We start from the raw sequence: 27,485 nt of genomic DNA, 5'->3' as shown, positions 1-27,485 counted from the left end.
CTTACTGCCTTGGAAATGCCAACTGGGCTTAGAGTTAAGATGGGTTTCCTCTTAGTATCACCTGTAACACGACTTCTCCATCTCACCTGACCTCAAGCTAAACCTATAGTTACATCTCTGCTCCTTTACTGTTCCAGAGTGGATTGACAGGTTTTGAATGAAGGGAGAAAAATCTGCCCTGACTCCATGGCACCAGAGCTGCAGCTCCCGGACCATCAGCTGAAACCTCCCTGCATAGGAGGAGCTTGGCAGGCTGCTATAAAACTGGGATTTCTGCAGAAAGGGTCTAAGGCAGGTTGAAAGGCACTGTCCTGCACTGTACCCTGGAGGCTAAAATGCTGCCCATGAGTCCTGCCTGCACCCATCTGCCCAGGTGACCAACACTCAGCTCAGCCACAGCCTCCTCCTGGTCACTGCAACACAAGAGTAATCCAGCTTACTGCAATGTGGTCCCTAAATCCCTTCTGAGCAACAGAGAGAGCTCCCTCCACGTATGCCAAACTACCCAGGTGGTGTGACACCACATGAGTGCCACCTCTTTATTTCACAGCCTGCACAAGTGTGGTGGCATGTCTTGGGCAATCACCGAGCAAAGAAGGCGCAGCAAACAGCACAGAAGAGTGCTGCTGGCTGAGTGCCACATAGCTCAAAATCCATAAGCTGATACATTTCCACAGTCCCCCAGAAAAAGATAAGAGTTACTCACAGTGCAAGTAGTACAGTGACCTACATAAACACAGCCCTTTTGTAAACAGGAGACAAGAATGGCAGGAACAAGCAGCTAACAGGGGAACAGTGTCAGATTTTAATCATCGTTGGCTTTAAGCAAACTATTACAACACTCCTGCACCTTTGCCCCATTCTCAACTCTACCTTACCTACAAGGAGCAGGTCAATTGTGTCTTAAGAAAAATCTCCTCTGCAGAACAAGCATCGTATTACCACAGTACATTTGTCCTTGGCGTTCAAACAGAGCAGCAAGATTTTCGGAACAAGAAAGTCTCAGTTTCTCAGGAGGCTCAGAAATTCACAATGGTTTTTTTTAAGAGTCAAGTCACTTCTAAGAAATAAGAAATGATCTCATCCCTGGGATTAAATGCAGCCTATAACTGGAATGAGTTACCAAAGGATGGAGAATTAGATTTCCTTTGGTAAATCAGGGGATGGATGCCACAGCATGTGTGCCTCTACTTGGCATCTATTTGGATGTACATTTTAGTGATGTTAAGGAGACAGGGAACACCTGGAGAGCAGGACCAGCCTTTCACAGCTACCCAAGGTAAGCACAGCACTCAGGAAGAACTGAAAATGCTGGGACATCTCAGCTTCCAACCTCACACCCCAGCTACAAAGCTGATGCCAGAGTAAGTCTAGACCCTTCTGCTCTGACCAACCTGAAAAGAGGAAAAGCCCTTAACTGACACCCAAGCCCTGCAAACACCAGTTTCAAATGCCACCAAAAGTTTTTCTTTAAAAATCAGGAGAGAAGGAGCTGGTAACTGAGGCATTTGGGGTTTACTGGATGGAGGAAAGGGACAGGATGGCTTCAGCATGTAGAGTTCATGGTACCTGAGCCCTGCCACAGCAGCAAGCTTGGGGAACTGCAGAGATCTACTCACGGCTGTCGAGAGCTTTCCCTCGCTCTTCTGCACGTGGACGATCGCATCCCGCACCAAGGAGAACAGGTTCAGGAGGACGTGCTCCATGTCATAGATGCCGTGCATGCCTTTGGTCAGCCCCTCCAGAGACCCGATGTACTCCCTCCAGTGGTTGTGGATCTCCACGACGCCCGCCAGGCACCCCTGCATCACCGCGCCGCAGTAGCCGGCACAGGGCTTGGCCAGGAGCAGCCCCTGGCAGTGCGAGCAGTACCACATCTTCAGCAGCGCCCGCCCGCAGTCCTTGCTGAATTTCAGGTGGTCAGTGGTGTTTATCACCTCAATCCCCAGGTTCAGCGCCTGCAGGAAGACACGCGTGGCCTGCAGTGACTTGGACACCTGCGTCATCATCACCTTCGGGTAGTTACCAAAGACTTTGAGGTCCCTCCTGGCTGCCCGCAGGCATTCGGTCATTTCCCCAGAGGGATCAGGGGAGCTGGGATTAATCAAGTGGGAGTAAACCAAAGGAAAGAGACTGTCAAAAAATTCATTTATCATGTCATTAACACTGATGTCAGAGCCCAGTATATACAGAGAAACATCAGTAAAGAGTTCTCCAACAAATTTAAGAGCTCTGGGTCCCATGCTCTTGTAGTGGGTCCTAAACATGCTGTTGGTGAAGTTTCTTGCATGCCGCACTACGATTTCAAAGGCTTCTGCAAAACAGAACAAAAGAAAAATGTTATTAAGAGACAATGAGCTCAGAAACAAGGAGGATAATGTTTAATGTTCTACCACATCCCTGCTGCCAGGGCTGGCCCCATCCTGCCTGCCTTGGGTCAAACACCTGCTGGCAGCTGTGCCTGCTGCAAAACTTACCAGCATCAGCAATTTTCAGGGGCAATGCATAAATTCTTTAAACAGAAGCTACATTTCAAAATGGCAAAGAAACTATGATCTAGTTAACATTTCAGCTTTTAAAGAAAATATTGATTCAAGAAAACAGCTAGACTGCAATTTCCTTCTCTCTCCCTTTCATATTGATTTGAAATTAACAGGAATTCTATCTCCAGACTTAATTTAAGGCAGAGATAAATGTTTGACAAACTGTACAATGCTTAAAATCAGGAAACAGTAAATGCTCACAGTCCATTATGAAAAGGAAAATATTTATAGGAGTTTAATCATAGAGGATATTCCAACTCAACCCCCAGCACTAAGTATCCTCCCAGCCATTGGAAAAGCCCCCACAGTGCTGCAGTTTTCCCAAATGCACCAGGCTCACTTCAACTACAGATCCAATGTTCCATCTGCCCTGGATGAGAGCTGTTCCACGGTCCAGTGTGATGCTGAGAGCCAGTGACACCATGTCCATCTGTGGGTGCCCAGCCAGGACCACCCTCACACATATCAGGTTGTGCCAAACTGTCCTGTGAAACTCAAGTTTTAGACAGAGACTGTCGTTTTGCCAGGAAAAACCATGGTGCATTTTCCCATTTACCCCTTCAAAGCCTTGAGGGCTTTCTGTCCACACCTCCTCCATGAGGTGAGCAGGAGAGCTCCCAGCAGCACAGTCACTGCACAGTTACTCCTTTAATTATAGCCCTCCCCACCAGGAGACTTCCAAAATATCCATACCCCACTATGTAAAAACAACATACCTATGCACACACACACACCAGTTAGCATGTTGAAGCATCAGAATGGGATGCCATTGGTGCAAACTGAAGTGTCTTTCTTCGTCCAACCCTCTCTATCAGTCTGAGTCCCACCCTCCAGGGTACTATTCACAAAATGCTAAAACCAGTAAACAGCCTCTCGGTTCACAGGTCACTGACACCCTGCAGTGTAACTGCTCCGAGCTGTGTCACTCTGGAAACACACATCCAGGCTCAATTTGCATGAAAATTATTCATGTTCAATAATTAAAGGGAATGTTTAATTTTTAAAGCCGTAAGTGTTATTTCCCCATTTGTTAAGGCTGGGATGCAGCTGAGGGTGGCCTGGCACATCTCCTCAGGGGTTCAGTATCAACACTATCACAAGCAATGTCAGGCCTTGCTGCTCGCCCTGCATAACCTCTCACCTTACTCAAGAGCTTTTAAGACCATCACATCTCCAGGACTTCCAGCTCTTTCCTCCCAGGTGCATCCTACGCAGGAATGCCTGGTGGGACAGGGACCAGGTGCTGTTTGCTGCCCCCCACCCCAGCATGCAGAAAGCTATGTTGTAAGCAGAGAGCAAAGCAGAAATTACTGACATAGTTCTGCAAACACTGTCTCCATCCCATCTGGTGCCTGCACACACCCCAGCCATGCTGCTGAAGCATTCTGTCCACAGCTCCCGACACTCGCACCAGGACCGTCCCAGCAAGCCCAGAACAACCATCTGCATTCCCAGGAGACAGCAATCCTTCCTAACAGCACAGGTTGAGGGATGCAGCGGTGCAAGGACACAGGGCCCCTCTCTCCATGCCTCCTTCTCCATAACAGCTGGCATCCTGCTTCTCATCCCCATACAGAGGATGGCAAAGCTCTCCAGCACAATGGCAAGTCTGACACAGAGTGGGCTGTGCAAGCAGAGCAAATTCTGGTTGCACTGTTACTAAAAGTTTAAAAAAAAAAACCAAAAACGTTTCTTTAAAGAGGGCACATGGATTACAAAACTTTTTTCCCCCTCTTCTTTATCCTCAAGAGCACCAGAACAGCTTTTTCCTCAAAGAGCACAAAGAATTTTTTTGACCAGTGTTTTTTTGACAGCACTGGAGACGGTGCCAGGATTTTCATGCTGTGCCTCACCATTCGCCTTTAACCTCTTCTCTGTTAGTTCCTTTAGAAAAAGTCATCCCTCTTCCCTTTTCTCGCTCCTCTGTGCTTTTCCAGTTATCATCAGAGCCAAAAGACTCTTCGCTGATTAGAAAAATATTCCAAGCTCCTATGCAAACCTCCTACGGCGAGAAATGCTTCAGAAAGGAATGGAGAACAGTGGCATATCAACAGAGCATGCACACACAGTCCCACTGCTCTAAAGGTCATGACATGCACATAATTTTTATCATAATAACTGGCTGAGAGTGTCTATTTTATGCGCCTTGGAGCTTTTGCATAAAGCCATTAGAAAGCGCAACAGGGACTATAAACGCATATGGAGATTCCTGCTGCCCTATTAATAGATGCAAGAAATAATAAAACTTTGTTAAAAAAAAAGGAGTCTTGCATATCCAAAATCTCTCCCACTCAACTCCCATAGTAGGTGCTTATTCTGAAATATCCCCTGCAAAGCACTGGCTGCAGGAACAGCAAATCCCCAGCTGCCAGCAGCTGCAGTGACCCACGGCCAGGCTCTGAGCACTTCAAAGAGGAGGAAACTTTGCAGGTCAGTCCCCTGTGCTCCCACGAGGGAGCCTCGCAAGGAAACAGAGGGGGCAGCGCATTACAGAAGCAACGTGGGCTTCTGATCCCCCATAAAATCCCACAGCCTGGATTTGCTGCTGGTAAAATCTGCCCTGCTTATAACACGGCATTATTGAAACTCCCATTGCTGGAGGATAATTCAATCTTTTCTTTCTTCTTTTTATTTTTTTTATTTCAGGAATATTTTCAAAAGCTGCCACTGAGAGCAGTCAGTTTGCAGGTCTGGCTGAAGCAGAGTGACTACCCCGACAAAGTAAAGCATCAGACTTGCTCCCAACTTCAGGAGGCAAAGGCACTGCGCAGCTGAGTAGGGCTCACGTTTTAAAATCTCCATCACTGTACTGTGCACACACAGCACAGAATAAAAAGTGTTCCTGTAAATACATTAGCAACAAAAGAAGGGTTCAGGAGAATCTTCCTCCTTTACTGGATGCAGGGGAAAGCACAGTGACAAAGGTCAGGGAAAAGGAAGATTAGTAGTAGTACTTACTACTAAAGACTGAGGCCACGAATGCATTAAGACCAGGTGTTCCTCAGGTACATGGCCCCCTGAGTTAGAAGACAGGGATGGGAAGTAGAACGAAGACCCCATAATCCAGGAGGAAATGGCCAGGGACCTGCTACACCACGTAAGTTATGGGCAGTTTATCAGGGCTCCCAAAGGATGCATGAAACAGCTGAACATCCTGTAGACCACGGGTATCAGGCACCAGCTGAACAGCATGGGCTATTACTTATTATTCCGGCAGGACTCTTGTTGAAACACCTGGAGAGGAATTGCTGCCCAGTTCCAACAGCCAGAATGGCAGGACTAAGCTCCTTTCAAAGTGTAAAAGCTTCCCAGAACGCAGCCCGGGGAGAGCTGCATGGCCACTGCAAACTGGCAATTAGAGAAAATAAATTGTAAAAGAGCATAACAGTGCCTTGAGTGGGGATTACTGGCAGGAGAAGGAAATCACTGCCTTCTCAGCTCAGATAATAAGAGTCTACTGCTTAGTAAAAATGCCAGCTTTCCTGAGAAAGCACGTTCACTCCTAAGCTGCAGCAACTTCAAAGGGGTCGACGGCGGGGCCAGAGGAGCTCTGGATTAACCTACTGGCTGCCCCAGGCTGCAGGAGGCTCCAGCCACGTCTGCGACTTGATGGGTTTATTTAAGAGATTATGTGATGCAGTTGCCTGAACTGCAAGGAGCCGGCATGAGCGACCCCAGCAAGCCATTCCCATTCAGCATCCCACCGGAGAGCAAGGAGCCAAAATCTGATGGCAGCCACAGAGCTGGGGCAGCTACAGAGAAGGCACCTCCAGGTCCCAGCTCAGAAAGAGCAGCTTCACAAGCAGCAGAAGGTGTTTGGAAAGGTGCTGCTGCTGGGAACAGGGAGGTCTGTGGTCCCTCTGCCCCCCATACCTGCTCACCAAAAAACAGCACTACAGCAGCCCCATGGAACCACCTTCCCATTGGGAGAAGGTGTGAGCTGGCACACACAGCAGGGAGGAGGAAACAGCGGGATCCACCACGGCTGTTAGGCACCAAGACATGCCATGGGCCTCATGCTTGCCCCTCCAGTATGTGCTGCTGTGGTTTTGCTGCAAAGACAAGCTTCCCACATGGAGAGCTGCCCTTCTTTGGCTATCACATACCATACCATGCAAGTCCTCTTTGGCAAAGGTACAAAAAAGGGTAAGAGAGCTGCACAGCAAAACGTGGTGCATCAGCAGCAGGTCCATGGGGCACCTTGGAAGGGAACTAAAGATGGATGGAGGTGCAGGACTGTATGACCTATGCACCCCTCAGCACATGGACACCAAGGCATTAAAACTGCACCCACAACCTTGATTTTCCTGCTTCTAGACGTCCAGGCACAGAAACTCTGCAGCCATAAAGCTCTCTCTGAGCAGGGGAACTCTTACCATGGCTGCTCCCACTTCCTACCAGGAGCTGAGCTCCTAATTCCCATTTGCACTTTTGCAAAGGCTTCCCACACTTAATGTCTTATCTTCACCATCTTCACCGTGCAGGAACTACAATATGGTTGTTATTCTACTATCAAGAGCCAATAACAGCAAGGTTCAGTTTTATTTTTTGGGAGACAATCAGGCAATTAATCCTAGACAAGGTCATGTTGTCACCATCATGTTCCTACACCCCATAAAGGCTTCAGGGACACCTCCTCCAAGACTCTGTGGCAGAGTGGTGAATCCTCATGCACTATCCCAAACTGTAAAACAAACAAGCACCTGATTTCCATGCAGCAGAAACCTCCCTTGAGATCAACACGGATCACTGATTTTCAGCTGAATTTCTCTCTGCAGATGATAATGCATTTTGTGATTCACTGCACCTTTCCCAGAACGGTGCTGCTTGGAAGCACCCCAGGCTACAGGCTGCAAATGTGGCATGCAGTGATTCCCTCTCTTGCACATGGAATCATTTTCAGATCTCACCAGCTCTACATCACAAAATGCACTTTAATGCCTTTTAGGGGTGAACATGCCCCTTCTCCCCCAGTGAATCTCATTTGTGGATGCAACTGCTCCAGGGATGCAACTGGCCCAGCCCCTGAAGCTCAGTGGATTTGCTAAAGTCCCTCTTTCAGGCTTCAGTGGTTCTCCTCCTGTCTCTGGAGGGTCCCTGCTCACAGGCCTGACTCTCTGAACAAGGTACAGCAATAACTGCAGGGGTCAGAGCATCTCCAGTCTGGCCAGAATTCACCTGCCAAGCTGCCTTGGCTCTTCCTGCTCTCTGGCACTTCACTGCTGATGGCAAAACCTCTCCCTTCACTCCTCAGGACACAAATCGTATTAGGAGAGATATACACACTAGAATCCCTCAGCCCACAAGAATCACTTCCATCTTGAAGAAAAACATGGTTGTCCAGGCAGGATGGTGGAAAATTCCTCAGTTAATTAATCTGTCCCTAATGCAATCACTGCATCCCCTGCAGGCCCATGGTTCCCAAACCTTTAAGAGTCCCATATACCTAAAAGCCAAAAATGTTCAGCCCCTCAAAACCACCACCAATGTTCATGGATTGGAATTCAAATGTTGATCAAGAAAAGGCTCAAAGTTTGGGGGTTTGTAAGTTCGACTAAATACTATCTGACCTGGCAATTGCTGTGATATTGCTTGGAAAGGGTGAGAGGAGCCAGAGGCATCCACATGTAAGTGAGCTCTAAGAAAGAAACACTTTAATATCTCCAATGAATCAGACAACTTCAGACCGATCACAACAGCCTGTGTTCCCAAAACACACACAACAGAGCTCACCAAGAGAGGAACAACTGTTTGCAATAACAGCCTGGCTGCCACAAGCACTACTGGTGAGATGAACCCCAAGTCATTTTTCAAACAGCAGGTAATATTTATTTACCAACTTGGAAAAGGTTTGCAATATATTGAGCAGAAAGGAAACAAAATCTAAGAGAATTTCCCCTGGCAGCAATAAGAGCAGCCTCCAGATTTGTTCCGTTATGATTTACACTACACTGCAAGTTTTTAACAACATTATCTGGAGACAAAAGCTCTTCTAAGCAGCATAATTACTTTTGTCTGTGGCATTACAAAACCCATCAGATGGAGCCACTGCTGCTCTTACAGGGTTTGTTTCTCTGAGAGCATTTGGGTTTAAAGCTTAGGAAATGCTTTTTTCCCCAACTATGACACAGCCTTTGGATTGCTTTTACAATATTATTGTCATAAAAATTATAGTCTCAAGATCCCAAATTTATGAGATTAGCTTCAAAGCATTAGTAATAAAAATTAGAACAATTCAGTTATTCTATCTTCTAAATTTTAAGCTGCCAAGGTCAGCACTTTCTACCTTCGCTCCACTGCCACCAGACCAAGAGAGCGAAGGTCTCAGTCCAGTCTTCAAATGAGAGGGGGCTCCTTCCAGCTCTGCCCACCCCCTTCACTCCCACAGGAGCCAAGTTACAAGTTTGCAAGCCAGTGTTGCTCACCAGCCAACACCAAATCATTACACTGTTGTCAGAAAAGCATCTTCTCCTAATTATCCGTTTTTATCAAAACATAAAGCTCCAAAGACATTTATTTTTAATTGTTCAGCTTATCTAACTGCCCTGGCAGTTTGAAATACACTCCCTGAAGTTTCTAATAAAAATACTGTACGATACTATCTCATTATACCCACTCAAACGGTCCTGAAAATGCGCTCCCTGTTACAGTCTAGGTAACAGTCCGACTGTTAGACAATTAGTCACACTATGGTTCACCCATTAATATCCCACACACAAAAACTTTCTAAATGCAGACAGCAGAGCTCACCAACACAAGCTCCTACAAGCCTAGAAGCAAGGAGACAAGAAATGCTGGCGTCCACAGCTCCCCACCTCCAGCCAGCCCCTCACCTGAAGGGAGCTCAGTGCAGAACTCTGTACCCCACAACGGCATCTGCATCTCGTGACAGCAAAAGACAGGGTTAGCAACGCTGGAGGGGCCCAGAGGAAAGCAGTGGTTTTTTGAGAGGCACCAGGATGCCTTTAGAGATCCCTGGAGACCCTTGGGATCACCCACTTCAACACAGGAAAGCTACACTCTATGTGAAAAATTAAAAAAACTTCACACCAATCACCTCACACAAATGACTCTGCAGCAGAATCTTTTCTGGGGCTTCGTGCTTTGACACGTGGTTTTGGTGCTTTTCATTTAAATATGGGTTGCACATCCATTGAATAATTTGTCTTCCCGAGCATCTAGAAAGATAATGCTTTGTGCTTTGACAGATGTGTGAATGCTTAACAGATTCCTGAAAATTTAACAAAGACAAAGTTAAAAATGCAAACAGTCAGGGCTGGCACAAGTGGTGGGTGAACATGATTCTTTATCAAAAGGAAAGGGAAGAATAAGGGCCTGGAGAAGCAGCCTCAAACTGAGCCCTGGGAGCACAAATAGGAAAAGTGGAGAGAGGGGAATGGAAAAGGTTTCTGCAGCTTCTGTTGTGCTGGTAACCTGTCAGACCAAAGAAAGATAAAAAACCTCTCTCCACGTACTCCATGCCTCCATCCTGGTGCTTCAGGCTCCTCTCCATCCCTGGACACCAGTTAGGGATGCACCACACAGCATAACCACTGGGAAGAGGCACAGCTGAGCCCAGATGTGGGACTGCCCAAGGATGGAGGGAACCATCTGCCTTGCAGAGCATCAAACTCTGCACCCACCACTCGTGTGGGGTGAAAGTTGCTCCCTCAGAAGGGACTTATTGGTGTTTCCATCCTCATCCAGTGCTCGCTGAGAAGTTGGGAATTTGCAACAGCGCAAGCAGGAAACAAACTGCTGATCCAGTGAGCAGAGACCACAGGGGAGAGAGCAGTCCCACCAAACCCAGCCCTGTGGGAAGGCAGTGGGAGAGCCCAGAGTCAGCAAACTTTCAGACACACAGAGAAATATGTACACTCCAAACATTTCATATTTTCTTCTTTCCCTCTAAAGGGGAAAAGTTAATTAAACCAATCCCACAGAACAGAAGGCGTGTCACTGAAAACCACACCACCAGGCTTTTGTTACACTAGAATTGTATCAATAACATGCCCCGAACTAATGTCACATCACTGGGGAACTTTCACCTTCCCAGGTTTTTTTATCACAAATATTTACATTCTTCACTTTTAGTCTCTCTCTTACCTCTCTAATTTGCTCCAGAGATGACAGTCTCCATGTAGAACTCTTATTTCAAGCCAGCTGCTCAGCCAGGGAGCACAGCCCAAGCGCAGCAGGAATAGCTTCAAAAACCCTGGGAGAAGGGCATCTCTGCCCTTGGTAACTGAGCAGCCAAAGATATCACAGACCCAGGCATTTTACCATTGCAAAGGCACATCTGGGATTGTTTTGGTTTTATTTTTAAACACAAAGTGCATTTCCAAAAAAAGAGAGGAGACACAAGAAAACCAGCACTTAGTTGCCCACCCAGCCATATTTTACTAACTGGAGGCTCCAACATCCACTTAATGGGGTTACAAAGATACCAAAAAAGCAGCATGCCTCTTAAAAGATGAATGACAAGCCACATATCAAGCAGAGGGCAAGTGATTCCATGGACTCCCTCTCAAATTTACAAGCCAAGCATTTCTAAAGACCAGGACATTAGTTTGTGCAGTTTCCCCGTTTATTTTAAACTAAAAGTTATAAGCAATCCCTGAAAAAATGCAAGTCTAGCAAATTCCTTTATTCATCAGAATAAATGAAGATAAAGCAAGCCACTAGGTCAAGTTGAGCTTGTATTCAGAAAGTTGAAAAAAAGTCTTTGGAAGTGCATTGGTCTCAGTAACTTTAGAGCAAGGCAGATCTGAGAGGGTTTTCCAGGCTCCCTTTCATTCCAGCGGGCTTTTATCAGCCTGTTAAGTCTCCAACAATGGAGAGCAGACTATTTATTTAAGAAGCAAATTCCTTCCTTAATAATCTCTCCTGGCCAAATTCTCTTTAAAGTTATCTCAACTGTGTGATGAAAAGCAAATGGCAGAAGATCAGTTCTTGATCCCTATAGTAACACAGAGGACTTGCACTTATTTAGGGGCACCTGTTGACCATTTTTAAGTCACTCCAGTCGTTTTAGTTCTGTTATCAGCTTCCTACCTGTTCTGGTAGAATCTGGGAAAGGCATTTGCTCAATAACATACAGCAACCAACAGGGGTATAACTCCTCCCCTGAGTGACCGTTTCCAAGACACAGAACAATGCCCAGGCTCTCAAAAGCAATTCAGTGATTTTCAAGCTGGTTTTGTCTCAAGGCACCTCAGAGAAAGACAGAGGCTTCCAACACAGAAATAAGACCATGGATCACCTTGGTAGCACAAGTGCAACCAGCCCCTCCAGTGCTCCCTGGAACACCATACCTACAGTAGCACCACTGTAACAGGACTCAGGGCATCCCAGGCACACAAACCCCAGAGGCACCATCTCCATCCTTAAAAAAAAGAGGGAAAAAAAAAAAAAAGAAAAGGACCTACCCATGGCCTCAGTTTCCAGCCTCAGTACTTTTCAAAAACTAGACTCACTTCTTCCCATCCTTCCTCTGTGGTACCTTGAACAGAACCCCCAAAACACTGGTGGTATTGCTGTGGGGAGGCTGGGTATTGTTTTGTTCATTTGTCTGTGGGGAAGGGTGGTTTGGCGGGTTTTTTTGGTTGGGTTTTTTGTAAGTCTTCTTTGTTTGGGAGCGTGGGGTGTTTTGTTGGCTTTTTCAGAGTGCTGTTGGGGTTTATTTCTTTGGTAGGGGGGTTTTGGTTGGATAGGTTTTCTGTTTGCTTGTTGTTGGTGGTTTGGGGTTTTTCTGTGTGTTCTCTTTGGTTGGTTTTGACTTTGTTTTTTAAGTTGATGTATGGGCAGGTCCCTGCCAAGGGAAGAAGCAGAAGGTGAGACATCACATCCTGGTGGCACCAGTTCAGCCCATGGCTGGGCCATACCCAGCATTCCACATGACTCCTGCATCCCACTTGTTCTGGCTCAAAGCCCTGGTTTGATTAACACTCATTTTAAAAGGAAGATGTTTTATCATCTCCTTACTCCCCCTGTGAGAGCAAGGCAGCTGCTGTAACGGGAGCACAAGATGATAATTTGGCTCTCAAGAGCAAGGCTCACAACCACAGCTGCCAGGAATCGATCCGAGGCTCCGCTGCCCGCTCCAGAGAGGCTTTCCTTCAAGAACATGAATAATCCTCTGCAAACTAATGGCACTATTCATCTCTCCAAAGTTCCTCACAGGCTTAAATCCCTTGCTGAACAAGGGGGCCACGTGTTCAGCTGCGTTCCCAGTAAATGAAAATTCAGCTTGTTCTTTTTCTGAAGAGAAACATGGAGAGTATTGATCGATAAATTTACCAAAAGTTTAATGGCAGCTGGTTTTCTCAGTAATAGAGCAGCCACTGCTCCGACATTGTTTAACACATAATCTCCAGATCAATACAACTTTTGATTTATAAATAATGATAACAAAAGGAGCAAGGACAAATATGCTTGGGAAAAAAAATAAACAGGTTTTTTCCAAAGGATACTTTGAGCATAGTCCTCCCAAAATAGAGATCACATATTTCAGAGGCTGCATGTGGAGAACAACACAGAATATATTATCTACAAAGCTGAAGATTCATCTTCATCATTACACCATTCTGACTCATCTATTCTGCAACTCTTGGCACATGTGACCCTCTTGGTGGCATTTGCTAAGTATTAACTGCTCGTAACTCCAAAAATCCCTTTTTTCCCAAGGAAAAGTTACCACCCAGAGACACCTCCCATCTGAACACTTCCACACAAGTTATATGTTCTTACTGAAAACCTTACGTTTACTATGGAGTCTTTCCTAGGTGTGAAAAACACAGGTCAGAGAGGATTATAAATCCTATCACCTGGCAATTTTTTCAATTACTGTGCATGTTAAAATGATGCCACCACAAATAGGTTGGAAGAGATACGCTGGAAAATCTATTAACTCACTGTAAATCTATTCAAGTTGGGAATTCATGCCTTGCAGAATTTTACCATTAGTCCTGAGAATTAGTTTACTGCTGGACAGGGAGAGCAGAGCCCATGAGGGTCATTTCAAAGACATACTGCACCATGGCCTGTCTAAAAAAGGACCCTATTCAGGTACTCAGTGTGTTAGTGAGTCATTGAGTAAGTGCTTGTACACTTGCCTGTACAGAGATACTCTGCCAGGTAAGAAAAGGCATCACCTTTTTCTAAACCTTCACATTGCTTCTCCTCCCATCCACAGCCTCCACTTCCAGTGGAAGCACTGATATATTTGAGAGGTTCTAACCATTCAGTTACAATTATTCAGTTGTTTTGGGAATCAACACCTGATTTTTTTTATATCCATGGAGAAAAACCAGGGGGGAAATACCTGAAGTTCAAATACAGATAATTCTGATCCAAAGACAATTGCCTTCCCTTACCCCAAGCCCCACCACTGTTGCTGCCAGGAAGAATATTTTCCCTTGAAAAGCCATTCTTTGTTGACTTCTTGTCAAGAATCAGAGAATTCATTTCCTGTGAGGTCTGAACTCAGCTGACTGGCATGTCAGAGATGGATCCTTCTTGATAATGAAATAGCAGGAGCTTTAACAGCCTCTAGAGACAGAAAGCAGAACCAGCCCATTTTCCACTCTCGGAACTGATCATCTGCTGTTTGTCCTCTGAAGGCATCAGCAAAAGGGAGCCCCCAGACTGCCACCATCCACCATGGGTCAGCCACTGCACAGCCTCCCACACAAACAACATGACAGCGATGGAGGGGGAAAGGAATTAAACACTGGCAACTCAGTTATGTCCACATCCTCACCTGTGTCTCCGGCAGTCCACACAACCTTGCTACTTTGAACTGACCTACAGGTAGTAAAAAGCCCAAAAATGTCCTCAAGTTGTGTCAAGGGCAGGTTTAGATGAGACATTAGTGAAAATTTTTTCACCAACAGAGTGGTCAGGCACTGGAACAGGCTGCCCAGGGAAGTGGTGGAGTCACCGTCCCTGAGGTGCTCAGAAGGTACATGGACATGACACTTAGGGATGTGGTTTACTAGGGGTGCTGGGTTAACGACTGGACTTGATGATCTTAGAGGTCTTTTCCAACCTTAATGATTTTGTGGTTCTATGATCTGGGTTCAAATCAAGTCACAGAAGCTGTGCAGCACCATGGCATGGAAAAGAGCCTCGGAAAGAGAGAAGGGGACACCTGTATGCCTGTGTCTGGCACTAAGAAAAAACTTTGTTCTCAATATGGATGAAGAGGGGCGAGCATCCTCTTTGCAGACAGTATCCCATATTTATATCATAATACATTTTCCTATTTGAAGTAAACAGCATTCTTGTACACGTCCTCGCATTTCTCCAAAGGTTCCATCTTTTCACACAAGACCCAAGAACCTCGGAAGGTCCCTTAGAACATCGCACTCTGAACCAGGACAAAAAGCAGCAAGGCAGTTCAGTCCCAGCTGATGGACAGTCTACCCCCCTTCATTCAGGGATGCCCCAAGGCCCCTGTGGCTAAACCCACACGCTCCATCCATCAGCTAACTGGACCTTCACAGGCAAGGAAAGAGCTGGGGCCCGCAGAGGAGCAACAATGCCCTGCGATGTCCCTGCATCCCTAAAAGCCTTCCTGGAAAACTCTTGACCACAGTCGCATTGCAACATTGTGGCCACCCTCTCCCTGCGCTTTTCCACTGCAAACACTTCACAAATTCCTTGTGACTTCAGAGCAGCTGAGGAAAGCAGGTGAGCAAAGCCGACAGCACTGCCAGCACCCAGACAGGCTCTCCGCGGGCTCACAGAGTACGAGTCAATGGCTGAGTGAAAATGCTCTCAGCGATCAGACAGGACAGACTCGCTCTGCTGCTGACACTTCTCCCCAAACGTGGTCTATTCGCTGGGACAGACTTTGGGGAAGCTCCTCCTGATGCCCAGAAGCGGCGGCTCAAAGCAGGCGCACCCAGACGTGGACCCAGCCTTTCTCTAATGCCTGCAGAGCCGGGCACAAAGCACTCCTTTCATTTTCCCTCGCACACAGCAGCCTGTTCCACTACTGCTAACCCCGAGGCTGCCCTGCAAACCTCCCTCCTCCTTCTGCTACCAATTTGATGGCATTTTACATGCCCAAGAAACCTGAAGTGTAATAAAACCACAGTGACAAAACCCAAACCGGCAATGGAAAAAGCAGTTCCTGCCCAGGGTGGCTGTGCAGGGAGTGTGTTAAAAGCTGTCTGGAGCAAGAGCCATTAAAATCTGCAAACATGCAGCTCTTTGCTAACTGCCCCCAGACACCAACCCCCCCTCGGCCCAGACAAAGAGCTCATGGACGCCAGGGCTGCAGAATCTCCCCATAAACACTTTCATTTTAAGCCAGTTTAACTGGAAAAAGGTCAACGCCAGTAACAGCACAACATGTGTTATCAGTTAAACAAAGTTAGCAGCTATCAGTTAAACAAAGACCACTTAGACACAAGCCAAACCAAAGATCCTCTGTATTCCAGGCACCCAGATGAATCCCTAATACCCTACTAAGCCTTTGTGTTTTACATGCAGTCTCCATCAAGTCTGAATTGTGTGTTTTTAATTGCACATGAATGAATTAACCATCCAGGTAAACAGGCCACAACTTAAACGGGTAACAATATAAAATGCTGGAAGTGTCATCTACATCTCTTGCCCAGAGCCACTGCTTGTGCTTCTGATTTCCCATCATCAAGCACTACCTAAATTATCACCCAATTTGTATGTACAGTCAATAGAGCATTTTTCTCCACCAAAAAGATCAAACAGCGATACATATTAAACAGATCTTTAACAAGAAAGTTTGCCCTTTGCAAGGTGAATGTTTTCATACCATATCTTAGGGATGCAAATACCATCTGGGTTGCAACTGGCATACTCCCCACTTCAATGAGTGATATTTGTAGCAAAGTTTCACCTTCAACAAAGGCTGAATCTATTCCCAACCGCTGGAATTGCTCTCACAGCTTGCACAATCTGTTGTTTTCCTGAAGTCCCAACTTTGGACAGAGCAGATTACATAAAAACCTCAGTTTACAGTTAAAAACCAAAACAACTCCAGCCCTCGCTGCTGTGGGAAAAAGCTTGAAACTATGACCTGTAGAGCTGGAAGACAAGAAAAGCAAATTAAGAAAAACCTCAAAATGTATCATTTTTCAAATTTACCAATTTTAATGCCAATCTCATTGTTCTTAGGGCTTTAATCATGATTTCATAATGCCTTGAGGCTATGGGAACTGAAAACCACATGCTTCCACTCAAGTGAGACAGCAAAACATTTTGCAAATTCATCTTTCCTATGAAGACACTCATGTTCCATTCTAACCTTCATATCCCCCCCAAAACAAAAGTTTACCCAAATCTCCCAAAGACTGACTAGATGGAGATATGGTGCCATAAAACCCTGAGCATTTGTTCTCCTTTTCCTTCTAGAACATCAGTGTAACTCTACCCTGATTTGAGGGAGTCCCAGCCTTTACCTTTATGTATTAACAAAACCAACCAGTTTCAAAACGTGGGCATCTTACCCTTCCCCTTCGCCATTTCCCAGGCTGACATGCAATTCCCCAGACCTAACAAGCAGCATATAAGCACGAGATGCGATTTCAAACAGCCACAAACCACAAATAATTCCTCCCAGATGCAGCACTGGAAATTCAGACGCATTTTCCCCATGGGCTGAGCGGCACAGGAGCCAGGAGGGCACAGCCCCAACACCCTGTGGGGGCTGGGGCTCCCACCCTCCCCAACACCGGGGTGTGATGGCACTCCCTGAACCAGCCACATTCCAGTGTTCACTTCCCTAGCTGGGAAAGGAAAATTAGGGAGAAAAACCTAATTTCCTTTGCTCCTGAATGAGTTATTAGCTACAGTTCCTGTCCTAAACAAAGCGTTTCTATTGGCTTAAGAAGCATGAAAGAGATGCAAACTAGACAGGACAAAAAAAAGAAGAGTTAGGAAGTGGCAGGTTCACATTTAGCAATGCTGGTATATCAGCCTTTATATAGCAGAAAGAAAATGAGCAGAAAAAAAAAGAGGGAAAAAAGGTCTGCAGGAAACGTTGAGGGCTTCTCTCTGAGCTTTGCCACCTTCACTTAAAAAACAGAACATCACTTCTCTTCCTCACTGGCTTTTGTGAAAGGTGACTGGGAGCCCCCAGAGCTGTTCTCTTAGCACAGGCATCTGCTCTCCAGGTTTTTCTGTCAGGATTTTTTCTGAAAGTGAAGTAGACAGTAACACCAACTAGATTGTAAAAAAAGAAAGTAAAGAAGCAGAGGCTAAATTGCTTCTTGCCCTTCACAATTCTGTGCAAACCCACTCCTACATCAGTCCACTCTTCTTCCAGTCCAGGCCTGAAGTCTTAAAACCCTGTCTGCAAAGAGAATTAGGCTGGATTTATTGCAAACACCTCCTCTGGACACTTGTAAAGCAATCTGAGAGCACCTAATGGATTTAGGATTTAGCTAAATTGGTGAAACACAATAAAGAGATTAAGAACACAGTCAATCACAGGCAATTGAGTTACCACATCCTTAAAAAACTACTGGTCATCAGCAGTGTCCAAGAGGAACAACTGAGAAAGGAGAAAGGGAAGTAGAAATGCAGAGCAGAGGACGGGGTTTCCTCCAGCACATTCTGGGGAAGCTCTCTAAGGAGTTGTACAGGTCAGCTGCCATCTCAGGGACACAGAGCTGCCCTCACCCTCCTGTAAACTGGTACCCACTCTCCCACCTGACCCCCCTGCCTACCTGATGCCTCTCTTGTGAATGCTGTAAAACTGCATTTCCCACACATATATCACCAGCATTAGTGTGCCTCTGCAATAGTCACGGGGGGCTATCTCCATTTCCAACATAGGAAACCTTTGGCACCATGAGGCATTTGGCACAAGCTCATCTGTACCACAAAGGAAACTCACTACATTACTACTGGTAATCTAATTTTGGAAAATGTATTCAAAGAGAATAAACAAATTTAAATAAAACATTGCTGGATGCAAACTATTCCCATGAGTGACCATCTACATGGATACCTACAGGATCCAGCCAAGACCTTGTAGGATTATCTTACAGTCTCACCTGACCTCACTATATTTCAAACGGTGTGGGACAAAAACAAAAAAACAAACAAACAAAAACCCAACAACCAACAAAAAAGCCAAACAACAACACAAAACACCACACAAAAACAAAACCCAAACAAAACAAACAAAAACAAGAACAAACAAAAACAAACAAACAAAAAACCATGGGCTGTGTCCAAGTTTCATGTGCTCTGAATGTGCAGAGTCCTTCTGGAGCTTGGCAAGGTACATTTTTTTCCTAGCTTTCACTACGTATTTCCATGTGTTTCCTTGAATCTTCTTCCCCTCATCTCCACTCCAGCACACACTGCTGGGGGATGCAGGGGAGCAGATTATACACCAGCCTCTCAGTTGGGTCTGCCAGCAGTTCTCCTCCAGCTGGTCAGAGACATGGTCCAGTGGGGTCTTTGGGCAGTAGAAAGTGATCTGACTCAGGGAAGTTAAGGCAGCAAAGTCCACCATCACCCAAACAGCTCTGTACCATCTTGTACTGGCTACAGCACTTTCCAGCCTAATTCCCCAAAAAAGGCTCATGAACAGGTTTATCACAAAAACAGTCCTTTTTTTGCATTCCAAGACAAAAAGATGAACCATATTCTGGTTTCATGTTCATGGAGACTCCGCACAAGAGCGGAGCCAGGCTGTTCTTAGCATCATATCAATCACACTCTTCCCCGAATCACTTGTTTCTGAGCAAACAGAGACACTGATAACCTTCCTCCTAATGCACTGAAACTGCACATCTTCACTTCACACAAGTCCTACACTATTTATATTAGTCCTCACCAACATATCTTCATTTCAGAAGAAACCATCCATAAAAGGCTTCCCCCCAATCCAGCTCCAGTGTGAGAACACAAGTACCCAAATATTTTGGCTGTTGGAATTATATAATAGCCTAGCTTATTGCCTCATTTTGTATCAAACTTAGTGAGGCTTCCAAGCATTTACACCACCAGCAGTCTTTCCCTTACTGTAAAATCTTTTTTATTGACAATTCAATCATGTCAGGTTTGGAACAGCAGACGCACTGATTTGCTCAGCTATCATTGGATTTACAATATATAAATGACAGCACCATATCTGCCCCACGTCGCAAGCAGCTGCCTTTTATCGATTTATATTCTACTAGCAAGGAAGAAAAATTGCAGCACAATGTGGTGGTATAGTCGCAGATCAATACCAATTTTTTTCTTAATGACACGAAGGCCAAGATAAGGACAGCATAAGTCATAGCCAGACAGATCAAATTTGCCCGATATCCCTTTCAATTACTGAGGAACATACACGGGGATATGTAACATTAAAGCTGAGGGGAACATTATCAAAACACTTTGAAATTACAACACGCTTACAAGGTTGCCTAACATCCCCACAGTCCCTGGCAATCATGATGGAGAAGCCGGGACTGCCCAGCTCCATCAGCTGATGTGCTGCCTTGGCGGTCCTTGAAGCCTGAAGGCTGAGGCTTCCCCGGAGAGCAGGAAAGACCAACTCCACTGCAGCGAGACAACGGACTCAGGTTTGGTACTAACAAAGCAACAGTCACAGTTCTTGGTATTTGCTCCATGGCCACAGCTCCAGCAGTGCCCAGGGCACCAGGTGCTGGCATGGGGTCCTGGTGTGCTGGGTACCACCAACATATCGCCAAAGAATAGGTCAAAAAAAGCAGCAAATGGTATTTTGCAGGTCCCTCCTGCCTCTGTCATCAGGTTTAACCCTTCTCCTCTGGATAGCTCAGTGGTGAGATTGGGCAGTGCCACCTCCCCACCCCTGTGCATCCGCAGACCCTTGGCATTACCCCAAGGTGACCAAGGAGAAAGGAATACAGACATGCACTTGTTTAGATCCTGCCTCCCAGCTCTGTACCAGCCAGCCTGGTCCTGCATTCCCTATGGGACCGTAGCTTGGCAGCAGGAGAAGCCCACCTGAGGATGTGCTCCTCTTCCCAGCACCCTGCACAGCCCAGGCAGGATCCATGAGGTCCAGGCAATTTCCAGTCACTGCACAGAGCACCAGCACAGCCTTCAGGACTGGGACTCTTTGACATAATGCATCTCTCTTTAAAAGTCCAGCTCATCAATAATAGAAAACTCCTAATTATTCTAGTAGTGCTAGTATTTCATAAATCCAGTCGTTGCTTAATGAGAAGTTATGAGCAAGCACTTTCTTCATTAACTCTTCTGCGAGACACAGAAACAGAAACTTCCCAACCTAAACCCTCCACGCTCAGGCAGCTTAAACTCCCATTCTTAATTGGCAGCTGGAAAGCAGCGCTGTCATGATTTATACCTCTTCTGTACTCCCAGTTTTGATAATTACAAGTTCTGCATGGCTTGTGATTAATCTATTTGCACTGTATGAATTACAAACCCAAACACATTTGGAAATGAAAATTCACGCGCTCGCTCAAGTACAGGCAACGTGACAGTGAAGCGACGAAGTAAAATCGGCCCAAGGCTGTGGCTGAAACAACAGTGCCTGGGATCAGCCTTGAAAACTAGTTTGGGAGATTTAAAATAGAAAAACCCCAAAAACGCAGTTTAAAGTCTTCTCCCTCCTCACTTCTTTTCTGGAGGCATAAAAGGGCAAAAGAGCTTAGATAATTATTAATTTATATGACCTTGCTGTGTGTGCATTCCTCAGCTCTTTAAAATGCATCCAGAGCAGTCAGTGTAAAAATCTCCATTGAGCCAACCGTGGGCACAGGCACAGAGTTCGCAAGGCAACACAAATTTAAAAAGGTAAGTGGGAGGAAATCAAACCATTTCTGCTGATAATTCCTGCTAAATTAAATGCCCCTCTCCTAAGTGGTGTGGTCTTTTGGGTGCAGTGAGCTTGCACCCAATGCTGACCACAGCAGGAAGGCAGGACCAGCTTCTAGTCACACAGGTGACCAGTCCTGGGGCACTGGGGTGACATGACCAGGACCCCCAGAGGGGGACAGGGGCCACTTACTGCACTGACAGGCAGCATAGCGGGCACAAAGGACCTGGTTGTCACAGTACACGATATTCCCACCCAAGCACATGCACAACAGGTCAGCCCCAGCATTTCACAGCTCAGCGTGGCCATAGCTCTTCTGCTCCTTGTCCCGTTCCACGTGCCACAGTGAGCAACACTGAGATTTCCAAAGACAAACAGGAAACCGGGGCCAGCTTCAGCAGGCACCAGCAACCTTCCCCAAAACCCAGAAACACAGGGATTGGCCACGTCCCTAAATTCTTGTGACAGGTGCACCCACTCTGGCAGGGATGGAGCCCTCCAGCCACTGATCCTTAAGCCAGTCATGCACTGACCAACTCCACTTGAGATCGTGAATCCGTATTCACATGTTGACAGAGCTTTAACTGGTTTATCTGGTTTAAATGGTCTATAAAAGGAATTCCATTTGAATATATTATTTTCTCAATTTTATGAGCCTCCATGACAATTCCCTACCTTGGGTAGATGTGATCCAGCCTCAGAACTCACCATCAGACCACCTGGAGATTACAGACCCCCATTTCTAAATTCTTCTTCAGAGAACAATTTCACTATAAACTTACATAGCATGTGGGCTAACACTGGGCGTTTTTTTCCTCTCTTTCATTTCAAGATCATTATAATACATCCTATAAATCAGCCTGTCCTTTTAGTGCAATTACTCTGAAAAAAATGCGATGTAGCGGTGAAACTTTTCACTCAATGGTGGCCACGCTCCAAAAGAGACTGGAAAAATGTTACTTCCACTCTGAAAAACAAACATTGATTTTTAACTGCCTAAAAGAACAAGATAATTTCCAATTCTGTTGAGAGATTACTTCTTTGGAATAAATCTTTATTGATACCTACATCTCACCTACTTAGTCATTTACTTTTTTTAAAATATGCACATTTTAAAACAGGTTTACTTTTTCCTCCATCATAAAAAATGCAGGCTGCATTTCTCATTCATGAGGGTTTCATTTTTAATCTCCCATCTCAGAGAGGTTTGGGCTGCATTTGTGGTGAGGACAGGCATGAGAAAAATAAAACTTAACTTCTAGAAGAAAGACTCTACTTTTAGAAGAATGGAAAAAAAAAAAAAGAAATAAACTCTAAATCTCTCCACTGTGTTTGCCTCAGAGAATCCCACAAGTCCTTGTGGCAGCAGATGCAATTTGATGTTCATACTGGGTCCTTGAGTCACATTGTTCCCAGAGCACATTAACTTGACATTTAGAAATACTGGTTTTGAAAGCTATTTGAAGATTAAGAAGTTCCTGACTATTTCTGATCTGCAGAGCAGTAAGAAGAACAAGGGTGGTAATTAATTTCTCCCCCATTCGGGGGGAAAAAAAGAAAAGTTAAAAATCAGCCTCAAATAAAAATTTTCCCTGGAACATGGCAAAACATATCCCACAAATGCAGCAGCAGAGACAACAGCAAGTGCCATGGCTGTGCCAACTACATCAAATAGCATGGATGGAGCCTGCCCCAGGTTTTGGGGATGCACCCTGCATGCAGAGCACACTGGTTTGGGCTTCCCTACTAGCAAATTCACTTCAGCTTCAAATTCACTTCAGGTTGTTAAATTTCTGCTAAGAGGCACAACAGCCAAGTATGCACACACCAGCAACACAGGGCATCTCAGCCCAGTGTGAGCAGGAGTTCTGGCATCATCTGCCTGGACAAGGAAGGGGCTTACCCCAGCTCAGCACCATGTAAGCGTTTAATGACATGCTTGAGCCCATTATTTTTACAGGATTTGTCCAGAATTTGTCCAGCTTCTGGAGCTGCTGCCCCCCAACACCAAGAAAAGGAGTTAAGCACCATTTACTATGTTCAAGACAGCAGTCAAGCATCCACTGTGCCAGCTGAAGGCAAAACAATGCCACCCACAGAAGACTGAGGGAGCATTCACTCCTGCACAGAGCAGTTATTTCCCACGGGACTGCACTGCAGGAAGGGTTGCTGGTTTATTGAAAGCTTTCACATGATTTCTGGATTCTTTCTTTCCTCCCCAGGCACCCCCATGTCAAAGTATTACAGATTAAAGTTATAGCTAAAAGAACTCATTAACTAATAAAAGAGCATTAACACAACTAATAGCATATTGCAAGAATCATGGTTGCCTCATGATAATATAAAAGTCCCTCGGTGTGGAAGGCACAAAGTGCAAGTTAGGACAGTTTCTTGGGGCTGAGCCAGGTCTCAGATACATCCTCAATCTCTTCTCCAGGACATCAGCCCATTAAACTCAGAGCCCAATTCCCAACCTAGGTAGCCACCACATTGGTTGTGGGGCATCTTTAGCTGCCAACATTAGCAGGAGAGGACAGAAATCATCCTTCCTGCTTCCTCCACACTCTCTTTTCTCCCTTGCTGGTAGAGGAAACATCCACCTAACCCATGGCCAAGATCACCCACCTTTATGCCCATCCCTGCCCCGTGCTGTTTCTGTATCTCTCCCAAGGCTCAATTCAGAAGCAACACCGAAGACTCTGCCATGGGGAATAAAAAGACAGGATGTCTTTTAAGCTCTAGCAAGAAAAATAATAAAAAGGAGGAAAAGAAGTCTGGCTCCTGCATTGACACAGGTCTGAGGCACCGCTCATCCAGTTTGCTTCAACTGCATCATTGTCAGGACCTTCTGAACAAGATGGTGACCCAACACTGCAGGCGGCAACTGCAAATCTATTGCATTGAAAAATAAATGTTTTGTAGCCTTGCAGGAGAGATATCAGGGTGATTTTATCACCTGCACGCCAAAGAACACCCAGGGCTAATAAGCTGCTAAGAGAAATGCTGGAAACTTGCCTTAGCAAGAATCACTTCCTCATCTCTCCACAAGGAGTTCATGGATCAAATGATACCACAGCAGTGTCACACTAAAAGGTCTTTAATACCCTTCTGGCTGCAAAAGGGACCTTCAAGCAAATAACCTCCCCATCCAGCACTGCCATAGGGATGTGGAAGCCATCCTAGCTCCAGGGGCAAGGGCTGTTCTCAAAGCCCTCTGTGCTGCAGCTGGTAGGAGCAGCAGAAATGGGGCTCAACACCAGAGCAGCCCCCAGGCTGCCCAAGAGCACAGAAGGGGCTGAACAGAGCTGGGTAAAGCAGCAAGCCAGCAATCACTGGCCAGTTATTGCTCACACTGGGGCAATGTTTTATCTTTTTAAAACAATTTCTGTACTCTATTGTGTTGTGGAGCACATCTGTCCCCCTGTGGTACCCACACTCCAGCCCCAGCCCTGGGATACCTTCAGGTTAGCAAAGGACCAGGAACCAAGGTGGGCTGAGATGCCTTCAACAAAGAGGTGAAGACAACAGAAGAGGAAAATAGCAATGCCTATGGCCGGGTACAGGCCAGAGGAGAGCAAGGGGAAGAACCAGCAGCAGAACTCTGTGACCTATGATTGCAACTGATAATTATCTCCTCTGCTTTGAGCAGGAGCTGTACCAGAAACTTTTATATGAGGGCTACTAATTTCTGGCTTGTAGTCCCACGTGACAGCTGAGCCCAAAAAGCCTAACAAAGCAACAGGCACATGCTCTGCTGAGTCCATCCAGCTGTGCCTGGGGAGAGTGAACTTTCCTCCCTTTGCATCCTTTGCAGAATAGAGCATGAACAGCCTTCACTCCTGTCTGCACACACCACTCTGCTCACAGTTAGTTTAATAGCATAATTCTTAATTCAGGCACATGCATGAAGTGTGAAACAGATCCTGTGTGCAGAAAAGTGGTATTTACTGACGGAGATCATTTTCGCAGCTGATGGACTGGAACTGTTCCCACTGTGTGCTCTAATGCTATACTACTGACAGAGCAGGCATTTTCCTGGTTTTCCTATATTTCCTCTAAATCCAAAACAGATGGATTTGTTGGACAGTTAGTCACCCGAATCTGCCACATTAGAAGCAACAGGAATTTCAATCCAGCCCAAAAATCCACCTTTATAAGGCTTCTTTCAACAGACCCCCAGGATCCACCTCTAATACCAATAGGCAAGCAAGGCAAGACAGAATAGCTGTCCCAGACATCCATAGGGAAGAGTTATTCAGAAAGAAAATATGTTTTCTTCACTTATAAAAAAAAATAATGCACAAAACAGGAGTACAGGTCATTCAGTCCAATAAGCCCCATGTGCTGAGTTACATCAGTACCTGCCAGTTCTCACCAACAGATCCTCTCCGAGGTATTTCCACACTTCAGATTTGTTTTCTTACTAGGAAACAAAGGATTTAGGGCTAAAGCAAACATTTGGTTGCCAGCTCTGTGCTCTCCACTATCAGATTCAGACTTATTTTTTTTCCTTGCTGAGATTAATGTTGAACAGACTAGCTGTGACTGCCAATACCCCATCAACTGCTCCTTGCCGTATACAAAGACCCAGAGCCATCCTCCAAAGGAATATGCTAATATCTGTCATTCAGTTGAGAAGAAAGAGGATCTAAAACGTTATTAAGGATGAGTAAACCCAGCTCTGTGGAGGGGGGCTGAAGCTGATGACTGACAAACAGCCGGCTACAAAAACGCATCGAACTGATCAAGACAAAACGTGTAATTGTGCACACACGATGCCACATATGGGGCATTCCAGCACAGCCAGCCATCTGCACGGAGGGAATATTTTTAAGTCACTCAGAAAAGGAAAAACTGGGGGAGGGGAGGAGAAGGGGGAGGAGGGAAGAGGGCATTTTATCATTTCCCTCTCTAATTTTCATCTCTTGCATCAATTTTTACCAACAGTTCCAAGAGGGATGACATGTGCTCTGGTCTGAAAAGCTTTCTTCCTCTCATGTTACTGAAATGAGTGGTTTTTAAAAAGAGGAGCTGTGATTTTGGGCCAGCACAACCACACCACTGAGCAGCACAGGGCACAGGACAGAAGCTGTGAAGCAAAGTATAAGCAACAATTTTGAGACAAATACTCTATTTTAAGCTCCTGATTAGTGGGGCAGGTTCTCCCTTCTCAACAGTTATTATTCAAGCAAGCCCAATAGAGACAATTCTGTACTGCAAAAGATAAACGAAGCAAGAGCAGGATGCTGATGTGGCTGGCACCTGGCTAGTGGTTCCGTGTGTTGCCTTGTCTGTGAATAGCTGCAGCCCAAATTACAGGCTACATTCTGTTCTCTTACACCAGCCACATCAACACCAGCATAAGCGGTATTTTGAGTGTAAAACCAAATAAAGTTTGAGGCAAGTTTCACAAGAGTTATTCCCCTTTAAAGTAACTTTCCCCTCTTTCTAGTCTGACCAACCTCAATGCTCCAGTGAGATCCAATTCCACTTCATACCCCCTAGTCAAAAAAAAATTTCAAGCAGACTTGAGCAAAACCACTGTAATTAGGCAGCCTGCTCAGGACGCACAACTTCAACAGTAGAAGCAGCCAAGTGAGTGCCTGCAGTCCCTGTTAAAATTAGTAATGGTTATCCAGAGAGAAAATGCTGCCCAGGACTGCCAATTCCTTCCCCCACCTCCACAAACCCTACCAACGCTGGCAGGCTGTGCTATTGGGATTTTCCTATTATTTTAACTCTTTTTATGTGATACCTCAGAAAAAAGGTAACCAGCAAGTCCCTTCAGTCTGTGAAGTGCAAGCATCCGTCAAACTGACAGCAGAAGCAGCACAATCCCCTTCAGCCTGGATAAACCACGTTATAAAGCACGTGCTGCTGCTAGCTCTGATGTGCCAGCTCTGAGCCAGAGCTCCCACACAGGGATGCTGGAGCCAGCAGGTGGGAAGGCAGGGCTGCAGTGCTCCCAGGAGCTGTCAGAGCACTCGAAGGGGCACACAGTGATACACACCTGGCCATCCATCCACTCTCCAAACGCCATCACATCCCACAACACAAGGAAATTTGGCAACAGATTCAGTAAGCTGCGATGGAGAGAGGCAGGGGAGAGTCTGGGGTCCTCCTCA

The 27,485-nt window shown here is 45.8% G+C and overlaps 1 protein-coding gene across 3 annotated transcripts in view; it reads right to left on the bottom strand.

The window, feature by feature from the left end:
• The window catches only part of GPC3 (glypican 3), a 145,206-nt gene that overhangs the window by 77,608 nt on the left and 40,113 nt on the right, over positions 1–27,485 (bottom strand). For all 3 annotated transcript variants that reach the window (XM_050310780.1, XM_050310781.1, XM_050310783.1), the window contains exon 3: positions 1,620–2,314. In XM_050310780.1, the coding sequence (XP_050166737.1) occupies positions 1,620–2,314 (695 nt within the window). The remainder of the gene's footprint in view (positions 1–1,619; positions 2,315–27,485) is intronic.

The sequence above is a fragment of the Myiozetetes cayanensis genome, unplaced genomic scaffold, assembly GCF_022539395.1.
Source record: "Myiozetetes cayanensis isolate MyiCay16 unplaced genomic scaffold, myiCay2020 scf15, whole genome shotgun sequence".
NCBI classification, from domain to species: domain Eukaryota; kingdom Metazoa; phylum Chordata; class Aves; order Passeriformes; family Tyrannidae; genus Myiozetetes; species Myiozetetes cayanensis.
The sequence above is the reverse complement of the archived record's forward strand: the minus strand, read 5'-3'. Positions and strand labels throughout refer to the sequence as shown.